The following is a 20,960-nucleotide window of genomic DNA, read 5'->3' on the forward strand; positions in this document are numbered from 1 at the left end:
GATACCTGGAGTTTTCTTTAAGGCTTACAGCTCACTCATGTCTGTAAAGTGTTTGCATACTAGAAGACTCAACAATTTCCAAGGGATAAATCCAGCATGTTATGGGTCAAAGATAAAATATTCTGTTCCTATCATAACCCAAACTCCACCCCAAAGGTTCCTACTGCTTTCTATTTCAATACTGACAGTCCAGAACATTCACTTCTCAGATAACACCAGATGAATGAAAAACTTATTCCCAATGAGCAAGTCTATTAATTTCTGTCTTTAGAAAAACACACACACTGGCAGCTCTTAACATCGAGTTTCTTGGGCCCCGTCTAGCACCCCCAATTTGATCTACAAAACCAAGCGCCTACTGCATGCCTGCTCTGTGCTAGACACTGGGATAGAAATGCAAACAAATCACAGTCCTTGTCTTCATGATGCTTACGACTGGCTGGAAAGGCACGTAGACCAGGGGAGATAAACATTACGGTGAAATGTAGGGTGCACTGGGACGGCCCCATGGGGAAGAATGGGGGGGCTCCTGAGTTTCATTTCTCTGAAGACATAAAATTTAAGGGGAGACCTAAAGATGGTTTAGTCAAAATCATGGCAGTGTTCCAGGCAGAAGGACTAGCATGAGTCAAGGCCCCAAAGCCAGAAAAAGCCAGATGATACATTCAAGGACTGAAAGAGGGGGCTGTTTTGCTGAAGGGTAGGGAGCAAGGGGGAGTAGGGTGAAAAGAGACAAATAGGGGTCAGGTTCCACAAAGTATTGTTAGATATAATAAGGATTTTTGACAAATTTCTTTCTCCTGCTTTTTTTCTTTTGAGACAAGGTCTCGCTCTGTTGCTCAGGCTGGAATGCAGTGGTGCAATCACAGCTCACTGTAGCCTCGACCTTCTGGGCTCAAGTGATCCTCCCCCCTCAGCCTCCTGAGTAGCTGGAACTACGGGCACGTGCCACCATGCCTGGCTAATTTTTATTCCTTAATATTTTTTGTACAGACGGGGTCTTGCTATATTGTTGCTCAGGCTGGTCGTGAACTCCTGGGCTCAAGCGATCCTCCCACCTGGCCTCCCAAAGTGGTGGGCTTGTAGGCGTGAACCACCACGCCTGGCCCAACAAATTTCTTTATTAAGTAGATTATTTGGAATTAATCTTCACTAGAGACCATGCATAAAGATGGCTTTAGAACAAGCTCGAGCATCTGACTCGTGGATGGGCCTCATAAAGGGAAGGACTTGGTCAGACACCGATCTCCTCAGGAGGCAAGTATTCCATGGTTACAGCTCTCAGGTCTGAATGAGCATCTGCAGAGCCACTGTTTGCCTCACACACGAGAACTGACACTGTGATAAGCAGGTTACCAATAAGCCCCCTCTTGCAGATAAGCACACATACATAAACACACAAGAAATCATGCTGCACTCATACAGAAACTCTACACTTAGAAAAGTCTCCATTGCCTTTAATACTGAATATGGAATACAAGTTCCTTAAAAAGTAATTGCATCAAATGTGGCCTAGATGGGCATTCAAACAGCTTAGCATCTTTGTTTCTACCCAGCACTTGTTCACTGGATTGACTAAATTTATGGTACAACTTCGTTACTGTATATATAGGGACTTCTCCAATAACCAGCTGGGGATTAAGTTACATCATCCAAGATGGAACAGAGAAGGCATTTTAATCTTTGGAGATAGCAACAACTACGGTAAAGTGAATCCCCAGGCTGGGGGTAGAGAACACTGAAGGTTTGAGTTTTTAATCTCAAAAGAGCACAAGAGGCACGAGTTTAAAAGGTCAGTGTTGTGCTGGAGGAGGCAGCTATCCGGGACTGCAGAGCCTGAGGCTGAGGGAGCTGGCCCTGAAATCACAGGACAAATGATAGTCGGAGACAACAGCAAATAAAATCGGCCCAAATGCACCGATTTTCCTTTAAGAAAAGGTGAGCAGAGGCAAGCAGAGTCATTTTGTTGTGGAAAGACTTTCTCAGCTCTAATTACTCCCGATAGCTGTAATTTACAAGTTTTTGGTGGATAGAAATCTCCAAGATTCACACATTTTCAGACCAACAGCTGCCACTATTAGTGAGCAAATTGCCAAGTCTTCTGCACGGTGGTGGCTGGCTATCTGTGGCCCTGTCAGGTAACAAGAAAGAAGTGCAAAGAGGCCAGCCCCACCAAGGGGCCCCTAGCATTCCTGGGCCCTGTAGGACTGACCACAGGACAAACTGTCAAGAGACGAAAGATTACGCAGCCATCACAGAAATGTATTAGCCTTCGCATGGAACACGGGAGGATACGTACCGTGCAAAGAAGGACGCCTCTTCTGGAACGTGAAAATTCCTGAAACACTGCTGTTCTTTCCTACAAAAACAAGGAAAAACAGAGCCTTACAACTCAGAGACAAACTCCAGCAAGGTAGGCTTAGATCTCCCTAGCTCTCTCCATCTCCTACTGCTGGAGCTATTTTCAGGCACAGAGAGGTTTGCCAGGAAAGAGGAAGAAGTGGATTCTTTACATCTTCTAAGATGACCCTGTACTTACAGGACCGGACTTGAGGCTATAGCCAAGTAGGAGGCACTTTGAGGGTGCATTTTTGTGAGACAGTACCAGGGCAGGCACACTCTCCAGGAATGGCCAAAAACAAGAACAGGAAGGCACAAGTTACTGCATGCAGCGCTCCAAGCCTGGGTGCAATTTATTCTAAACATTCTCCTACAAGTGCTCTGAAGGAATAAAGAATAACCAACCTTCTCTACAGGCAGTGTTTTAAAAGATTAGATATTTATAAAACTATGTATTTTAACTGGAGAGAAAATATATTTACATTAAAGGAAGAAAATATAACACCACTCAAGGCAAACCACCACTACCACCGGGGACACCTTGATGTTTCCCGAGTCTCCCTTTTACGCATAACCAAATATGCAGCTTTCCAAAAAAAAAATGGCATCCTGCTATTTATACTATTAACATGCTCTTATATAGCAACAGAATATGAACATCTCTTCATGCCAATAAGTTTCCAAAGACCAGGTCATCTGTTGTGGTGAAATAGTATTCAGCTAAATGGATGCACCATTATTTATGTGACCAATGTTGTATTACTGGCAATTAAGGTTGTCTCTGATTTTTTTTTTTTTTTTTGAGACGGGGTCTCATTTTGTCACCCAGGCTCACTGCACAATCTCAGCTCACTATAACCTCCACCTCCCGGGCTCAAGTGATCCTCCCACCTCGGCCTCCTGAGTAGCTGGGACTACAGGCATACACACGATGCCTGGCTAATTTTTGTATTTTCTGAAGAGACGAGGTTTTGCCATGCTGCTCAGGCTGGTCTCGAACTCCTGAGCTCAAGCAACTCACCAGCCTCAGCCTCCAAAGTGCTAGGATTACAGGCGTAAGCCACCGCACCCTGCTGATTTTTTAATATTGCAATCAATGCTGTGATAAACATCTCTGTAAATAGGTCACTGTGTAGATTCTTAACTACTCCCTTAGGTTAAATTCCTAGAAACAGACTTGCTGGACCAAAAGGTGAGCATCCTAGAATGCTTTCAGTATGAACCTGAAATGGCGCATTCTGAGTGCTCTTCAGTCATGACGCTCTATGCGCTTGAGTTGGTCACATTCACCCGTCAGCAGCAAATGCAAAGAAATAGAACCAAACTACTCAAAATCTGGAAAAAAGTAAAGTCTCTGCTGCTGCTCTGGCACAGTCACTATGTGCTGTGGCATGTCTTTCTGGTCTTTCATGTGCATAGATTTTGTCCACGGCTGGAAGCCCAGGGCACACCTCACTGAGTACAGTGGATAAAGACATACAAACAACAAACATTCATCGAGTGCTCACCATGTACCAGACCTCACACCTCTGAACTTTGCTAATCCTCACAACAACCCTATGTGTAGGTACTTTCATTACCCCTATTTTCCAGAAGAAAAAAACTGAGGCACAGACAGGTTAAGGAACTTGCCCAAAGGACACGCACACCTGGTAAAGGGCCGGAATGATATCCGAACCGAGGGAGCTGTGTTCCAGAGTCAGTGCTCAGACCCTCAAAAGGACAGATCCATTTGTCCGGTCTGCTGCACGGTCTTTATAAATGATCATTTTTAATGACTGCATAGTAGAATCGAAATCAGAAAAAAATCAAAAAGTTCATAAAAGCTTATGAAACACTTTAAAGACTAGTTATGATGTATTCAGATTTGGGGTAAGAAAAAAAAAAAACCTACCAAACTCTTGGACTTTCACCACAACTACCATGCAAATAGTAATGTCTATCCAATGCTCATAAACTTATTTAGAACCATGTCAACCATCTAAGGAGAACATGCTAAGGCCCTGTAGGATAGTGGCCAGGGTAATAAGTCAGGAAAATGTAAGTGGGACTGTTTCAGCTTGGTCTGGAACAAGAAACTTACCACTAATACTTACAAAAGAAAACACAGGGATACTATAACCTCCTGTCTTCCACTGCAAAGGCTAAATACTACACAGACATTCTCCTTTTTAAACTATAAAAACACAATTTTAACTATAAAAAAAAACTTTTAAACTATAAAAAAAGAACTATTCCTCAAAGACAGATAAAAACAGTAGTAATAAAGGCACTTAACATTTACTGAGCACTTCCTGTGTGCTAGGCCCTGTACGGAGGGCTTTGTCTGCATTAACTCAGTCAACCTTAGAGGAAGTACAATTATCACCCCCATTTTAGAGACATGGAAACTAAGTCACAGAGAGGTTAAATATTTACCGGAGATTACACAGCCAGCAAATGACAGCCAGGACAAGACCACAAGCAGGGTGCCCCCAGAGGGCACAGCTATAAACAGCACGCTCGACTACTCCCGTTACAGTGTGAGATGAACAGCCTCTGTATAATGAAGCTATAGACTCTTGTGTGTGATCTATTACAGTGAATTCCTAGACCATTCTGAGTCCATACCCAGCTCCCCCCAATCATGCTTGGATCGACGCCGCAGAACACCTCTGGTAAAAACGGATTCACAGGGTTAGTAAACAAAGCTTAAAACAAAAACAAAACCCCAAACCATTAATGGTATTAAATAAATAAAACCAACAACTTTGATTGAACCAGGGATCCAAAGGTAAAGACCAAGAATTTACCTAATGCGCAAGGGCTGGAATATTCAGGGATTTTTATATAATCTTGTGGCAAATAACCCGTGTCCTTGAGTGACCTTGAACAAGTTGGCTTCTCTGGGCCTCTATTTACTTAATTATTAAAACAAAAGAGCAAAAGCAAAGAGAGGCTGGACTTGTTTAGGATCGTGTCAAACCTCTAGTGTCCCTTTTAGCTCTAAAAATGTTATGATCTTTTAAGCTGACTCAAGTCAAATCTCATTCTGATTTCTAGTTTTAACACTTTCTAATTTTCGAAGCTGCCTGGTAACCTCTCCTCTAGCGCAAAATGGCTCCTATTTCCCAGTCTTGCTCGTCCTTTCTTTCCCAATTCCAGAGAGCCTAGCTCACTCCCATACTCCACCCCGACTCCATAACAAACGGCCTAGTTAAGAGTGGAGGAATGCAACTCACACAGCTAAGTCCCTAAAATAGGGGAAATGTTGTACTCTTCTTCCTGAACAGAAATCTTACTCGTGCCGAGAAAGAACTGGGAACCCGAAGCCCCTTTGGTTCACAGTACCCTCTCCCAACCGAAAGTGTTCTGAGTGCAGCGCTGTGTCTTGTTGACAATGACAGCAGCCGTGCTCAGCAGTACCATATGGGATCCACAATTTAGCTCCATTAATGCTCTTAATTTGAAGACATCAAGCCCTAATTACACACTGGGTACTAAAAAGGCAAAACCCTTCCCTGGTGCCAGCTACTTAGTGGTACTCTGTTGCCTTAACAGCTGGTTGAGGTAGATTCAGGCCAAGTCGGGGCCTGTGAGCTCTCTCGGGTGGAAGAGACCAGCTCCCGGAGCAAAAGCAAATGGGAACAATAGACTCCCCTTGCCCCCATCAATCCAGCAGTGTGATCCCCTCTAGTTCCAGTGGGTCACCCATTTTTGTCTCATTCTTGACTTGCCCAGTGGAGTGTGCAAGGGTTGTAGCCATTGCTGAGCCTAAAGACCAGGTTTGCCAGACTCAGGTTCACCCCCATCTCCAGGTGGGGCCACGGTGCTGTCGCTGCACAGGGAGATCAGTGCTCACCTCCTGCTCCATGCTGCCATGCAGCCGTAGGAATTTTAATCGTGTGGAGGCAGATGGCAACTGCCCTGATGCTGGCGCCCCTGAGCTGCTCAGCAGGGTCTGTAGGAAGAGGCTGTAGTGGAACTCCACCAGCTCGCAACTTGAGAAAAAGACAACCATCTTCTGGTCCTTCTCAAACTACATCAATACAAAGGGAGGAAAAACCGACATATTTTAAGATTAAGTGACGCCAAAATGAATATTTCTCTAAACTATACAGTCATGCTGACCCCCATTTGGAAATAAAGGCGACTATCTCTGAATTATTTAAAAAAACAAAAACAAAAACAGTGATACTCCACTCTACAAAGAATGCAGGAGGGGAAAACGCCACAGCTATCATTTCAAACAGGTTTCCCTTATCTGACAAAAATAAACACACTTTGGAGCACAGTTGTGAGGGAGTCCCGTATCCTTTATTTGTCCAGGGCTTGCCACATGCAACACTACCTGGCTGAGACCCTACGTATGCAGAAAATCTTCATCCTTAAGCCCTTCCACTTACTATTTTCTCACATCTCAGAGAGTCATCACAGAAATCTAGTAAATAAATACACAAATGCCAGGACTCTTGGAGAAACATGAGCACAAGCCCCTATGTCTGCCTCACATCCAGCTGTTCCCGCCACCTGTGATGTTCCTGATATCAGTCTCAGGAAAGGTATCGAGGACATTTCAAGCTGAACTTCATGGCTATCATTGACCTCTGATTCTTTACCGTAATTCTAAAACCTGACTGAAAGGATGCATATATCAAAGTCTGCGTCCGGAATGCAGACATGAGTTGGAAAACCTCTGATTTTTGGTGTCTCAACTCATTGCTCCCGGTGGCTTAACACAAGAAAGCAGGCCTTTCTTCCCTGAATCAAGTCAGCTCTAGCCCACAGTCCCACCTTGCATTTCTGAAGGATGAAGGCCGCTAGGCAGACAAGCCTCAGTTTGCTGGGAACCACAGTCACGTGCTGCTCGAGACTCTCTGGTATTGCAAAGCTGTCCAGCTCGTCGCCAGCAGGTGGAGGACAGACCTCCTGGACCGCTTTGTCCTTTGGGTTCAACTGGTCATGGCTCTTGTCCAGGACAGAAATACTGACTGGATCATGCAAACTGATATCAGCTAGCCGCGTTACGCCTTGGATAAAAGTGAGAAGGGCAAAGCAGACAACAAACACACCATGAAACTGGTCACAAAAGCGTACCCCCTATACAGCACCCACCCATGTATGTTAGGGCTACGTATGTTACCCCATGGATATCACCAAGTCCCAGCACTGATCTGCCCTAGTACCAACGTGTGTGTTGCAGGGAGATCTACCAACATATCTTTCCACAGCCTGACAACCAATCTGTACCAACATTCCATAAACACTCACCTATGGAACAGCGTCCAAAAGATAGCAACAGATACTGCGCCCACCCCCACCCCCCAAAAGGGTTCTTTGGTCAAGTAAGTTATGGCAAATCTTGGGTTTCAAAGGTTTCACAAAAGCTTTTTTGCTATAAGCAGCCCTCTCAGGGCCTTTACTGTGTTAACGTGCCCTGAGAATATCCAAGGGAGGGATGCGGGGCATTTCTCAAACTTTCTTGACCACAGAATCCCTTTTTTGTGACTCATCCCTCAAAAATTAGAACATGGGGAACTGTGAGGGACCACATGCATGGCATCTGGTACATGCACATCACAATGTGGCCTAGTAAATCAAGGAAACCAGACACAAAAAACATGAAAGCTGCACTGCTGGTCAATGACTCACTGTGTGGGGTGATTCTGGTGGAGTGATAGAACTTTGCCAAGCCTTCGTGTTCCCAATGATAAAAAAGAGAGCTAAGAATTTCCATCTCACATGGATGGAAGACAGAGAAAAGCTTCATTGACATATTTTTTAAGTTCAATAGCTCTATAGGAGGAAGAGTGATTACATTAAAAATGCGCTCAGATAAGAGGTCATTATCTTCAGTGCAAGGGCCCTGCTCTCCATGGGTTGCAAGTGCACAAAAACCTCATGAAACCACCAAGCCAACAGCAGCCAGTCTTTTCTCGTCCTCATCCCCGCCCTTTCTCCCTTTCCCCATGCCCTGGGGAACATATCTGTCTTGGATGACTTGCAGAGGGAAGCTGGGAGTGCAGAGCATACAGTTTGAAAAGGCAGTCTTCTAAGGACAGCTCTCTCCCTGCCCCCCACCTCCCTGAGGTTGAGAATCACTGCAGCAAACAACCCAGATTAAATCTAGGTCCTTCCTCTTCATTAAGAACAAAGAAGGACCCATCACTTCTTTTCAACTCACCTTCTGTGAGTGTCGCTGATAGCAAGACATTCTGTCGTTTTTGGCATTCAGCATTTACAGCATTAAGTATCACTGTGATGTCCTTTTCAAAACCCAAATCCAAGATTCTGTGGTTGTAAAAAAAGAAATTTTCAACTATATGAAGAGCAAATGTGGTCTAAGGGGCTACAGAAGTTGCAACAAGGAGAGCAGAAACAGCCCTTCTCTTCTACCTGTCATCATCCTGGGACGAGGCTCACCTGTCTGCTTCATCAAACACCAACCACCGCAGCCGACTAAAATGAATGTTCTTTGTGGATTTTATATGATCCACCAAGCGTCCAGGAGTTGAGATAAGGATATTTATTCCTTTGCGGAGTCTGTTTAAAATTATATATCATAAAAGAAAGTAAATCAAACAGGGCTACGTCAATAGAAAACACAGGAAAAAGGCAAAAGAGACAGACTCATTTCATGTACAGTGCAAACGTGCCATAGCCTGAAATCATGACAAAATATAAAAACCGGGTAGAAAGCTGTGCTTGAGTCTTTCCCTGTACTGTGAAATGCAATTGTTAAAATCTGAAATTACATTAAAATCATAAAACTTTAACTTTGAAAGGGATCATAACTACATAATCCAATGCTCTTTATCTGACTCATAAATCCTTTCTAGAACCTTCCAAAGAGATTGTAGTCTACCCTGTTCTCGAAGGTTTCTGTGCCAGGGAATCTAGTATCTGAGCAAGTGATCCCATGCCAATGTGCTCCAATTGCTAGGCCACTTTTTTCTTATGCTAAGCCCTTTATGTAACTTCCATACAACGGGGCTCAGCTTTGTCCCATGGGTTATATACAATAAATCTAATTTCTCATTCCCCAAACAACCATTTTCCTGTCAGTCCATCATAATAAAAGCTTCCAATTTTTAGCACATTTTTTTTTTCTTTGTAGAGACGGGGGTCTCGCTATGTTGCCTAGGCTGGTCTCAAACTCCTGGTCTTAAGTCATCCTCCTGCCTTGGCCTCCCAAAGTGCTAGGATTACAGGCATGAGCTACTGCACCCAGCCTAGCTGGATATATTTTCCAGCTTCCCTTGCAGTTAAGTATAGTTATGTTTGTTTTAGCAATGGGATAAAAGGTAAAGGGAATCACATAAGCACCTTCGGAGGGAGCAGGTATGATCATCTCTGTACCTGCTGGCAAGAAATTAGATGCAATGGTTGGAGTGTCTGCAACTATCTAAGACTATGAGGTAACCTTAAAAATGGTCCTTCCATAGTGGCACAAAAAGACAGAAAGAGCTTGGTCCCTGACACTGGAGCACTGGGCCAGCCTTGGACTGGCTCTGTCAGATTTCTTAAATGTGAAAGAAAAATAAAACTTGTATATTGTTTGTGCCACTGTTATTTGTTATTATTGTTGTTATTCACAGCTGAGTTGAATCCTAACCAATGCTTTGAGGTTTCAGGTTTCATATTTACTCCTCAGTTATAGACTACATGCATCATTATTGAGTACTGATTATTAAGCTATAATACAATAAAAATGTTTTCAAAAGAATGAAGACAATTTGAGATTTACTTGTTGCAACAGTTTTCAACTGACACCCATTACACATCCTAATAAAGGAATAAACATATTCAGTCGTAAAAAGCAAGTTACAAAGCATTATATAAGTGAATGATCTTGTTTTTGTAAAAGCAAACAACAAAACCCCAAACTCTCAATGTCCACAAAAGTGAGTGGCACGCAGGTGGATGTATACTAAACCAGGGATGCTATAGGGCATTGGGTAGGTGGGAGTTAAGAAGGTGACAGCACTGTTACTAGCAACATCAGAAGGAAACCTGTTTATAGGTTTAATATTTTAAAAAACAGCACCGTCTAGAGGTGACCGCTCCCCACTGACTCAATCTGTCCCTGTGCACTGGGACTAGGAAGCAGAGCCTGAGATAAAGCTCTCAGCAGGTTTAGAAGGACCCAGCCTTACTGAATAGGAAGGCGGGACAGATTCAAGAAGGAAACAACAACCAACAAACCTCTTCCTACCTGGCCTTTTCTGATTTTCTCTTCTCTCCTCCCATTAACACTCCAGGCACAATCCACATGAAAGGCTACAGAAAGACAGCAGACCACAGTCAGTGCAAAGCCCCCTTTACTAACATCAGACATTGATTCCAAATTCCCTTTCCTTAAACAAGGCATGGGAGAGAACTGGCGCTTCTCACTGTATAAGGTGTTATTGTGCAGACACAATTCCTAGGCATTGCTACACCCATGTTCACTATCAGCAGTAACTTGAATTATAGGTATATAACTAGCTTCTACCACAGTGAGAGAGAAATGTGAGCTTCTTAAATCATTCAAGTAGCTTGCCTTTCTTTTCCCACACAGCCTGAATTGAAAACACATGTCAGTAAGTCTATTGCCTTTTTTGGGGTTAAGATAAAACCCAAGCAACACCTTTCCCTACTCTCCACCCCTAATAAAAGAAAGGATGGATCAATTCATGATCCAATTTGGTGAGTTGGCTTGCTTTGACTCTGAAGCCTTCACTCTCCTTTCTTAAACAAACCCTACTTGCAGCTAAGTTGCTTTCCACTGGATCACCGTCAGGCTGTACCTGTGAATTTCTGTATGTGGCTTGCTAATGACTATGATGAACAAATTGTAGGACTTTATGCACCAGGAGTCACTGACAATCCAGCTAAGCTAGAAATTGGTAGGTTTAGATCAGTAAAAACCTATAAACTACCTAGAGAGAGCAGAGATATCCAGGCAAAAGGAAATAATTCTTATCTCTTTGAAAATAAAGAATAGACTGTAGTATATTAAATCCTTCCTCAAAGTCAGCAAGCAAGATAAAATGGAACTCATGGTTTGCCTTACCTTAAGCAGTTTCTGGACAGTGTCAAAGCTTTGAAGAGCCAGCTGTAAAAATTTTAAAAGTTATAGATGATGAACAGGATCGCTTCTTTTTTTTTTTTTTAAAGACAATTTAATGTGATTAGGATCCAAACTTGGACCTCAAGTTAAGATTTAAGAAGAAAAAAATCCTATACACAGAATCTAATATACCTTGTTCTTAGACTGGTTCTGCAACCTGTCAATTTGGGCAAAGAGGGTAAAGACACCACGTCTATTTCTTGGACATACACAAAAATAGTGTTTTGTGCTCCCTCTGCTGGCTCAAATTCCCAGAGTGCCACACAGAGAAGTTCAAGTCTGTGGTGCACAAAAATGTAAGGGAATGAAACAAAGTAACCTGAATTTGACTCTCCTTAGAAAGAGAAAGAATATAATATGTATGCAGAGTAAACCAGAATAGTGATGCAACAGGGTAGCCTCTGGGAACTTCACTCTCAAGGTGTGATGACTGTATTCTACAACTGTGCCAGGGTATCTGAAGCCTGGTAGATGGTCCCTCCTCAAGTTTATATCAATAAAACAAAAGCAAACCAACAGCTCTATTGGAGAACAAAGCAAGTGAAAATTAAAGTAGGCTACAACCATTAACCACCTTCAAAAATGCCTCATACAGAATCCCGTTCTTAAAGGACGTATATACAGTTTCCACATATTTAGTATTCATGAAGCATCCTAGAGAAGTAGCAAGTTTGCTGCTGTAAAAATTTTAATAGCTTCTGTGCCTGCTCCTTCATTGGACTGAGCTGAGATAGGGGACTGCAGGCTATATAAAAAGCTGACTTCAAATCATCTCTGTGATCAATTCTCTGTAAGGAAGTGATTAGCATTTGATATAGAAACCAGATACCCTAATCTGAAGTTAGCCTCTATAGGCAAATAAAATAGATCAGATAGAAGAGATTTCCACCAAGAAAGAAAAAAATATTGAAAAGTTTAACTTTTAGGAACAAGTAACATTTTTGGTAGCAGTAGCTTCTTAAAAAAAAAAAAAAGGTTCATTTTCAGACCCAACTGCTTTTGGTTTTGAATTAAGTTGCTAGAAAATTACATTTTTGTAGTTTTCATTTTTTTTTAGCAACTTAATTCAAAACACAATTAAACAGACATTTAATAGTGTCATTAGTTTCTAGACAATAGGAAAATACTTTTCCATACTTATGATTCTCACAGACTACTTGAATTTTTCTCCTTGACAAGAACTAGAAGGATGGTTTCCAGGCAAATGGAACTGGTGTGCAGTTGCTTGTGCAGTAGGGAGAAACATGGTAAAACCACTTTTAAATTCAACGGGATATTAGTGAAAGCATGTGCTTAAAACTTGCCACAAAAGGGAGCCTGCTTACCTCTCTCGTTGGCACAAGCACCAGGGCATAGGGGCCATCACTGCGCTGTTGACACACAGAAAAGAAATGCCATGAGCAGGATAAACAAAGGCAGACTCCAAATGGACAGGACAAAGGGGTGGCCGGCTGTAGAATATCAGAAGCACTCTCAATGAAGAAACGGACAAAATAAGGTTGCCCATTGATGTGGTTTGGCTGTGCCCCCACCCAAATTTTGACTTGCATTGTATCTCCCAGATTCCCACATGTTGTAGGAGGGAGGGCAGGGGGGCAGGAGGGAGGTGGTAATTGAATCATGGGGGCCGGTTATTCTCGTAATAATGAGTAAGTCTCACAAGATCTGGTGGGTTTATCAGGGGTTTCTGCTTTTGCTTCTTCCTCATTCTCTCTTGCTGCTGCCATGTAAGAAATGCCTTTCGTCCTCTGCCATGATTATGAGACCTCCCTCAGCCATGTGGAACGGTAAGTCAAATTAAACCTCCTTTTCTTCCCAGTCTCGGGTATGTTTTTATCAGCAGCGTAAAAATGGACTAACACACCCACTAACCCATTATTCTAGAATACTGTTCTAGAGGTCCTGGCCCATACAATCAGACAAGAAATATGATGTATAAAATTAGGAAACAGGAAACAAAATTATTGTTAGCAGATGTCATTTTATCTTAGAAAAAAAAACCATAAGAGAACTAATGTAAAATCTATTACAAACAAGGTAATTTTGTCAAGCAGCTGAATGCAAAATTAACATATAAAAATCAATACCCAGCCGGGGGCGGTGGCTCACGCCTGTAATCCCAGCACTTTGGGAGGCCAAGGCAGATGGATCACTTGAGGTCAGGAGTTTGAGACCAGCCTGGCTAACATGGTGAAACCCCGTCTCTACTACAGATACAAAAATTAGCTAGGCATGGTGGCGAGCACCTGTAATCCCAGCACTTCGGGAGGCTGAGGCAGGAGAATCACTTGAACCCGGGAGGTGGAGGTTGCAGTGGGTCGAGATTGCACCATTGCACTCCAGCCTGGGCGACAAGTGCAAAACTCAGTCTCAAGAAAAAATTCAATAGCCTTCCACTATAAAAAGTTAATAGCAACAAAAAAGATAAAAGGAATAAGCAAAAAATATACAAAATCTACATGAAGAAAATTTAAAAACACCTCTCGGGGCATAAAATAAATTTTGAATAAACAGAAAGATACACCCTATTTCCAGATAAGAAGATGCAATAGTACATATAAGCTAATTCTCTCTAAATCACTCCATAAATGTAATTCTAACAAAAATGCCACAAATATGTGTATATATAAAATAACATATATAACCAAACAACCTGATTTGAAAGTTCATATGGAAAAATAAATGTACAAAAATAACCAAGATATTTATGAAAAACATCAGATGTTAAAATAATTTAAAGCTACAGCAATTACAAATAATGATACTGGCAAATGAATAGAGATTATAATAGCAAATAAAGTTGAGAATAGAATCAAACAGATAACAAAATTTAGAAAATAATATAAGGGCCATTTTATATCAGCAAGAAAAAGATGGTTTAATTCAAAAGTCCTGTGAGAAAAAAAATAAAGTTAGGAAAACAAAGCTGGAATTGTCCTTTTAATAGATGACATAAAACTCAGAAACCTTAAAGTAAAACACCGATACGTTTTATTACCTAAGAATTTTAAATTTCAGAATGGAAAAATAATACCTAAACAAAACCAAGAGTCAAATGATAACCTGGGGGGAAAATATGCCACACCTGAGAGAAAGAGCTAATTTCCTTAATTTATATATTTTAAAAAGCCCTGTAATTCAATTTTTAAAAAAAGACCAATTTGGCCAGGTACAGTGGCTCACGCCTGTAATCTCAGCACTTTGGGAGGCTAAGGTGGGTGGATCACTTGAGGTCAGGAGTTACAGACCAGCCTGGCCAACATGGTGAAACCCTGTCTCTACAGAAATGCCATTGCACTCCAGCCTGAGCGACAGAGCGAGACTTCATCTCAAACAAAACAAAACAAAATTCAAATAGAAAAATGAATAAAGGGCCGGATGTGGTGGCTCATGCCTGTAATCCCAGCATTATGGGAGGCCAAGGTGGGTGGATCACTTCAGGTCAGAAGTTCAAGTCCAGCCTGGCCAACATGGTGAAATCCCATCTCTACTAAAACTACAAAAATTAGCCGGGTGTGGTGGTAGGCACCTGTAATCCCAGCTGCTTGGGAGCCTGAGGCAGGAGAATTGCTTGAACCCGGGAGAGGGAGGTTTCAGTGAGCCGAGATTGCACCACTCCACTCCAGCCTGGGCAACAGAGCGAGACTCTGTCTCAAAAAAAAAAAAAAAAAAAAGAAGAAGAAGAAACATAAAGCAGCTGAGAGCATTGGAGGGCATGGGAAAACTGGACCTTCTACACCGCTGCTGGAGTGCACACTGGCATATTCCCTTTCAAGTTTAATGTTGGCATTACCTACTAAAATAAAAATGCAAATTCCACTTACAGAAATTTCTCCTATAGACCATATGTGTGTGTAAAGAGGTTGTAGAATATTTTACAGACTGTAGAGTATTTAAGTGGCCTTGTTTGTAGCAAAATACTGAACATAATATAAATTCCACCAACCAATAAGAGAATGAGTCAGTAATTCATGGTACATACATACATACAATGAAATGCTAGGCAGTCATCAAAAAGAACAAGGTAGCCCAATATGGTGCTAATTAAGGAGCCCAAAACATATCAAAGGAACCAAAGCGAGGCACAGAACATCCTGCATAACAAAGCAACCACTCGTGTATCAAACCAAGCAAAACAGAAAAACAAAAAACTTCACAAAAAAGTGGTAAGAGGAATTACACATCCTCATACTTGCTTGATATGCAGAGAATTTCCCCAGGAGGATATACAAGAGGCTGGTAATAACCACCATGGCATCTGGAGAAGCAAACGGTGCCACTAGGGGAAAGTGGGAATAGATGACTTTACTTTTCACTATATATATTTTTGGTACTCTTCGAAATTTTTAAAACATGTATGAGGCCGGGAGCGGTGGCTCAACGCCTGTAATCCCAGCACTTTGGGAGGCCGAGACAGGCGGATCACGAGGTCAGGATCGAGACCATCCTGGCTAACATGGTGAAACCCCGTTTCTACTAAAAATACAAAAAAATTAGCCAGGCATGGTGGCGGGCGCCTGTAGTCCCGGCTACTCAGGAGGCTGAAGCAGGAGAATGGCGTGAACCTGGGAGGCGGAGCTTGCAGTGAGCCGAGATCGCGCCACTGCACTCCAGCCTGGGTGACAGAGTGAGACTCCGTCTCAAAAAAAAAAAAAAAAAAAAAGAAAAGTATATATATGGTACATTATATCTAAAAAGTATTAATAAAAAAATAGAAGAAACCAAAGTAATCCGAAAAAGGCCCCTAAGCCAATGGTGCCTTGCACATCCGAAGTGCTCAAAGACACTGAATGAATGAACAAAACAATGTTAGTGCCAAAGCTAAGCAAAGAGTTAACAGCAAATTCAATTACGAGTATGATTTTCGTGTTTTGCATAAGAAACATTTACCCAAAAGAAGAAAAGGATTTGGAATTCAAACCAGAGTTGTCTGTACTCAACATCGACTTTGTGAGACTACACTGAACGCAAGCTAGGAATGGTAAATATGCTAGTACAACAGTAGCAACGTGCCACCGTGTGACGTTAGGAGATTCTGACATTTCAAAAGGTGTAACTACATAGAGAAGAAGAAAGAAAAATCAATTCCTCACAGGGCACAAGTAAGTGAGGGAGGATGGATATGATGTTAAAAAAAAAAAATCAGAGCCAAAATCATTGAAGAGTGTGAACACAGAAAAGCAGTCCGTTCTCATGCCATCACCAAAGTAATTTAAGGATCTGTTGGGTGCCTTAAATTTGCTGTGCCCTCCAGATAAGTTTTCCACAGGTCAAATCATTTTACAACGAACTCCAATGGACTATATTGAGTATTACTTGAAATAAGTGAATTAAATTGAGGCTTGGAAAACTGTGTTTCTACAGAATATTCCAGTCTTTAATAGAATGACCTGTTTGTGATTTTTTAAAATATTGCAGCAAGTAAAAAATGACATGGCTTATTAATGGTTCTGAATATAACCAATCAAATCACTGCCCCTCCAACTAGCCACATGACCACGTTGCTGACGATGGCTAAAGCATGATGTCACCACGTACTGCACGTCGGGTCTCAACACTGCACACACATTAGCTCAACCCTGATTCCAGCCCTTGGAGACAGGCACTGACTGCTACTGTCCCTGTGCCACAGCAAAGGCACTGAGGCACAGAGGATGAACAATTTGCCTCGAGTTACCCTCAGACCCAGGATTGAGCATAGCTGCCCACCACACCATTCCCCTGATGTGTATGTCATCAAATCTCTCTCATCCTCCAGTCATGGATCTATGAAATGAGAGTTAGGCTAGAACTGTATAAGCCATTCCAGCTCAAATAGTCCAAACTCTTCAACTGGTATAAAGAAAAACCTCTCCACTGGCAAGATGTTCTCCTGGAGTACGTAAGTGGATGAGACTTTACTACATGACTGTAGTAATTTACCTTTATTTTTCTCTATGTGCCAGGGACAATGCTAAGCACTTTACACAAATTCTCTCACTGTAAAGCACTTAATAGGGGGAAAAAAAATCAGTTACCTTTAGGAAGTAAAATTCCTCACTCAGAGAAAACCGATGTTAACAGTCTGCTAAGAATTATTCTAGCCTTTTCATGCATACATACACAACTATTACCTATGAAACTGGGGTCACACTATACACACCATTTTGTAACCTGCTCTTTTTCAAGTAACAAAGCAAGAATATTTGCTCAAGTTCACAAATAGTAATTGAAAAAGTATCATTTTTTTAATGGCTATACTTGGCTCCATCTCTGGATGATTTTGTAGGGTTTCTTTAACTGATTTAAAAAAATTCTGAACCTATTCATTTTGAATGAATTCAGGCTTACGATTTCAGACTTACAAAATTTTGCATTAAAAAATACAGGGAATTTCCACACGCCCTTCTCTCAGCTTCTCCATATGTGTTATCAACACTTTCATCCACTCATTTTAGCATCTATGATAACTCACGCCTGAAACAATATTACTGTGGCATTTGCCAAATGGTGACTTTCTATTTCTATAATTTCTATATTTATTTATTAGAATTCTACATAAAGAATTCTACCTTCTCCCTCATTTATTTATTCAATAATTTATTTGTATCAGTTTGAACTCATGGATATTTTTAGTTTATAGACTGTAATGCAACACTATTAACATTTGTCACTCAATATCAGGTAGGCTAGATATACTGCTAATTCTGCATATCCAAACTGAGAAAAACAGTAATCGATTAGCTTTTGTCTGTTTTTTGCACTCACCTCACTTTCTATTTCTGGTCTTACCACTTCCTCTCAGCTGAGAATAACGAGGGCTATATTTGTAGGATCCTGGGCTGGCATTTGAGATGAAGCCTCTGCCCACGGATCACAGCAGTTAACTGGCCTCCTAGGGAACTCAACCTAGGCACTAACTTAACATGTTTCACAACTAAAGATAAATTCTGGATAATCTCAAAAATGAGGCAGCCCATTTTGTCCTCATATTAACATTTCAGCTAAATGGGTGCTTATTTTCTTGTTTACTGTTCATGAGAAACCACTGTTTTAAATATGAAGTTCAGCCTTCTTGGTCAAAAGTAAACACCACATTGGAACTTAGAAGGTTAAAATTTAATGCTTTATATACAACACAGACTCCAGCATGAATGGATAGCTGCGAAACCAAATCACCTTTATTGAGTGACCATTCTGTAAAAGGTCCCATGTTAGGTACTGTGGAAGACACAGATGCATGGCCCCTACATAGCACAGGAGCCAGTAATTAACCTTCACTGTAAGTCTTTACACAAGAGTAAGGAGCTTGGTCTCTGCAGCCAAACAGAACTGAGGTAGAAATCTAGTTCCACCATTACTTGTTGCATGGCCTTGGTTGTTTAACTTTCCTAAGCCTCTGTTCTTCTTTGTAAAATGTGGATAACAGTAATACCTATAACACGGTGGGGGAGAGAGCAGTCAAAGATTCAAGAAGGGAACACATGCAAAGTATCACGCCTGACACACGGGGAGCATCTTACAAAGCTTCCCTGTTATACTTACTATGACAATTGTGAAGTGTATTTATTCTACTCTAGGCACAGTTTCTAGATACAACACATTTATGTAATAAATAAATTAAAAGGAGGTGAAAAAAATACTCAGTGAAAACAGATTCTTTTAGTCCTAATATTTCTGTTATGGTTCAGTTTGATGGTTGCTTATGCACTATGATCAATGGCAGAAAAACACATTTGATACACACCTGTATTTTTGACTCCATTGCTTGAAGGGACTGGACCACAGGGATGCAATAGGCAAGAGTTTTACCTTTCAAAAAAAAGCAGAAGCAATTAAAATCACACATCCTACAGATGTAAGAAAAGCAAAGGATGTAAAGGAAACAGGCTCTGCTATCTTCCAGTAGTACTAAATTCTGGGGAAAGGGAAACTGCCCATTATACATCCAAGAGAAGTGAAAAGGGACTTCCCCTGTGTGCCACGAATCCCAATTTTGCTTTGTAAAATGAGTACTTCTAAAAACTAGAAGCTTCAGTTCCTTTATTCATCTAACAAGAGATAACGATATGTCTCCCAAATTACACAGAAGCTCAACTTGATGGCTGTCTGTAGGAGCCAGAAAATTCCACCTTTGAAGTCCTCCCTACCCTCTCAGATGAGCTTCAGTGGTCAATTACATCTCTGCAGTGCTGATGTGATTGGGAGCCAGTCTGTACTCTAGAGCTAATCTCTAATGACAGAGAAACCAACAGATGGCAAAAACTTTGGGTACCCAGCCTTCTGAATGGTGGCCGAGCTGGTGGGAGTAAAGGATAGCTGACTGCCCGCTGAGGCACACAAGGGTCAAAACAGCAAGTCCAGACTGGCCTGGAACACGGCAGAAACAGTGTTCTGTCTCGAGCACAACTGGCATCTGATCAGTGTACGCTCAGGCCAGAAATCACTCTGTTTAACGCCAGAAGAAAACACTCATTCTCCACTAGAGTGAGAATGGGCAACTGTGGCCACAGAGTGTGGGACTTGATAAAGCCCCGAAATAGGATCTGAGGAAATCATAGCCGAACCTGACTACTTCCTAATCCTTTCTCATCGTGGTACCATCAACTGTCCCCTTCCTTTCATTATGTGAACACATTCAAGGCTCTAATCAAAAGCATGGCCTCCCTTCCCCAAACGAAACAAAACTGCCACCACCACCAACCCAGACACCTCATGGCAAAACCTACTGCGTGACCAGGGGCCTGAGCAAAGGAAAAAGGGCAGAGATGAAATGAGACTAACCTGAGCCCGTCTGGGATCTCACGAGAGCATCTCTGCCTTCCAGCAACACAGGAATACTTTGCTTCTGAACACTGGGCCACCCGAAAAAAAGAACACACTTTATCTATATTATCCAGTTACCAGCAGAGATGCAGGATACATAAAAGGCAACTGCCCACACTTGGATTCATCTAGCAACTGCCTCCTTAGAAGCTATCAAAGCATTCAAATAAAGGTGTGAAGAAACTTTTGATGATTATAAAGATAAACCTTAGTTATATTTTTGGAACTTAGCCTGAAAATGGTGAGGGAAACCAGAGACTGGCCATTCTATTAAACTAATTCTTTTAAAAATGGAACAGGCAGCTGACTGTGGTGGCTCATGCCTGTAATCCCTGCACTTTGGGAGGCTGAGGTGGATGGTGGATCACCTGAGGTCAGGAGTTTGACCAGCCTGGCCAACATCATGAAACCCCATCTCTACTAAAAATACAAAAAATTAGCTGGGAGTGGTGGCATGTGCTTGTAATCCCAGCTACTCAGGAGGCTGAGGCAGGAGAATCACTTGAACCTGGGAGGCAGAGGTTGTAGTGAGCCAAGATCGTGCCACTGCACTCCAGCCTGGGCAACAAGAGCAAAACTCCATCTCAAAAAAAAAAGAAAAAGAAAAGAAAAAGAAACAGGCATGACAACAAATCAGAATTATCACAAAGTGTATCACACACTCTCTTGCCTTCACTAACAGGAATATGAAACACAATGAAACATAATGGAAAGGTTTCCACGC

The 20,960-nt window shown here is 41.8% G+C and overlaps 1 protein-coding gene across 9 annotated transcripts in view; it reads right to left on the reverse strand.

The window, feature by feature from the left end:
• DDX31 (DEAD-box helicase 31) overlaps positions 1–20,960 on the reverse strand; it is a 77,529-nt gene that overhangs the window by 46,644 nt on the left and 9,925 nt on the right. For 7 of the 9 annotated variants that reach the window (XR_004031466.1, XR_004031465.1, XR_004031464.1 and 4 more), the window contains exons 5-14: positions 20,195–20,265; positions 19,158–19,222; positions 12,757–12,801; positions 11,375–11,416; positions 10,535–10,599; positions 8,743–8,862; positions 8,504–8,610; positions 7,114–7,349; positions 6,182–6,358; positions 2,300–2,359 (exon numbers count right to left, since the gene is read on the reverse strand). Coding sequence is in view for 6 of the 9 variants with exons in the window: in XM_003276785.3 (XP_003276833.1) it covers positions 2,300–2,359; positions 6,182–6,358; positions 7,114–7,349; positions 8,504–8,610; positions 8,743–8,862; positions 10,535–10,599; positions 11,375–11,416; positions 12,757–12,801; positions 19,158–19,222; positions 20,195–20,265 (988 nt within the window). In the remaining 3 variants the exon portion in view is untranslated. Of the gene's footprint in view, positions 1–2,299; positions 2,360–6,181; positions 6,359–7,113; positions 7,350–8,503; positions 8,611–8,742; positions 8,863–10,534; positions 10,600–11,374; positions 11,417–12,756; positions 12,802–18,573; positions 18,846–19,157; positions 19,223–20,194; positions 20,266–20,960 lie in introns of those variants that run through there. The other 2 variants (XM_030818088.1, XM_030818089.1) reach the window with 2 other exon arrangements.

This window comes from Nomascus leucogenys, chromosome 8 (assembly GCF_006542625.1).
Source record: "Nomascus leucogenys isolate Asia chromosome 8, Asia_NLE_v1, whole genome shotgun sequence".
Lineage (NCBI taxonomy): Eukaryota > Metazoa > Chordata > Mammalia > Primates > Hylobatidae > Nomascus > Nomascus leucogenys.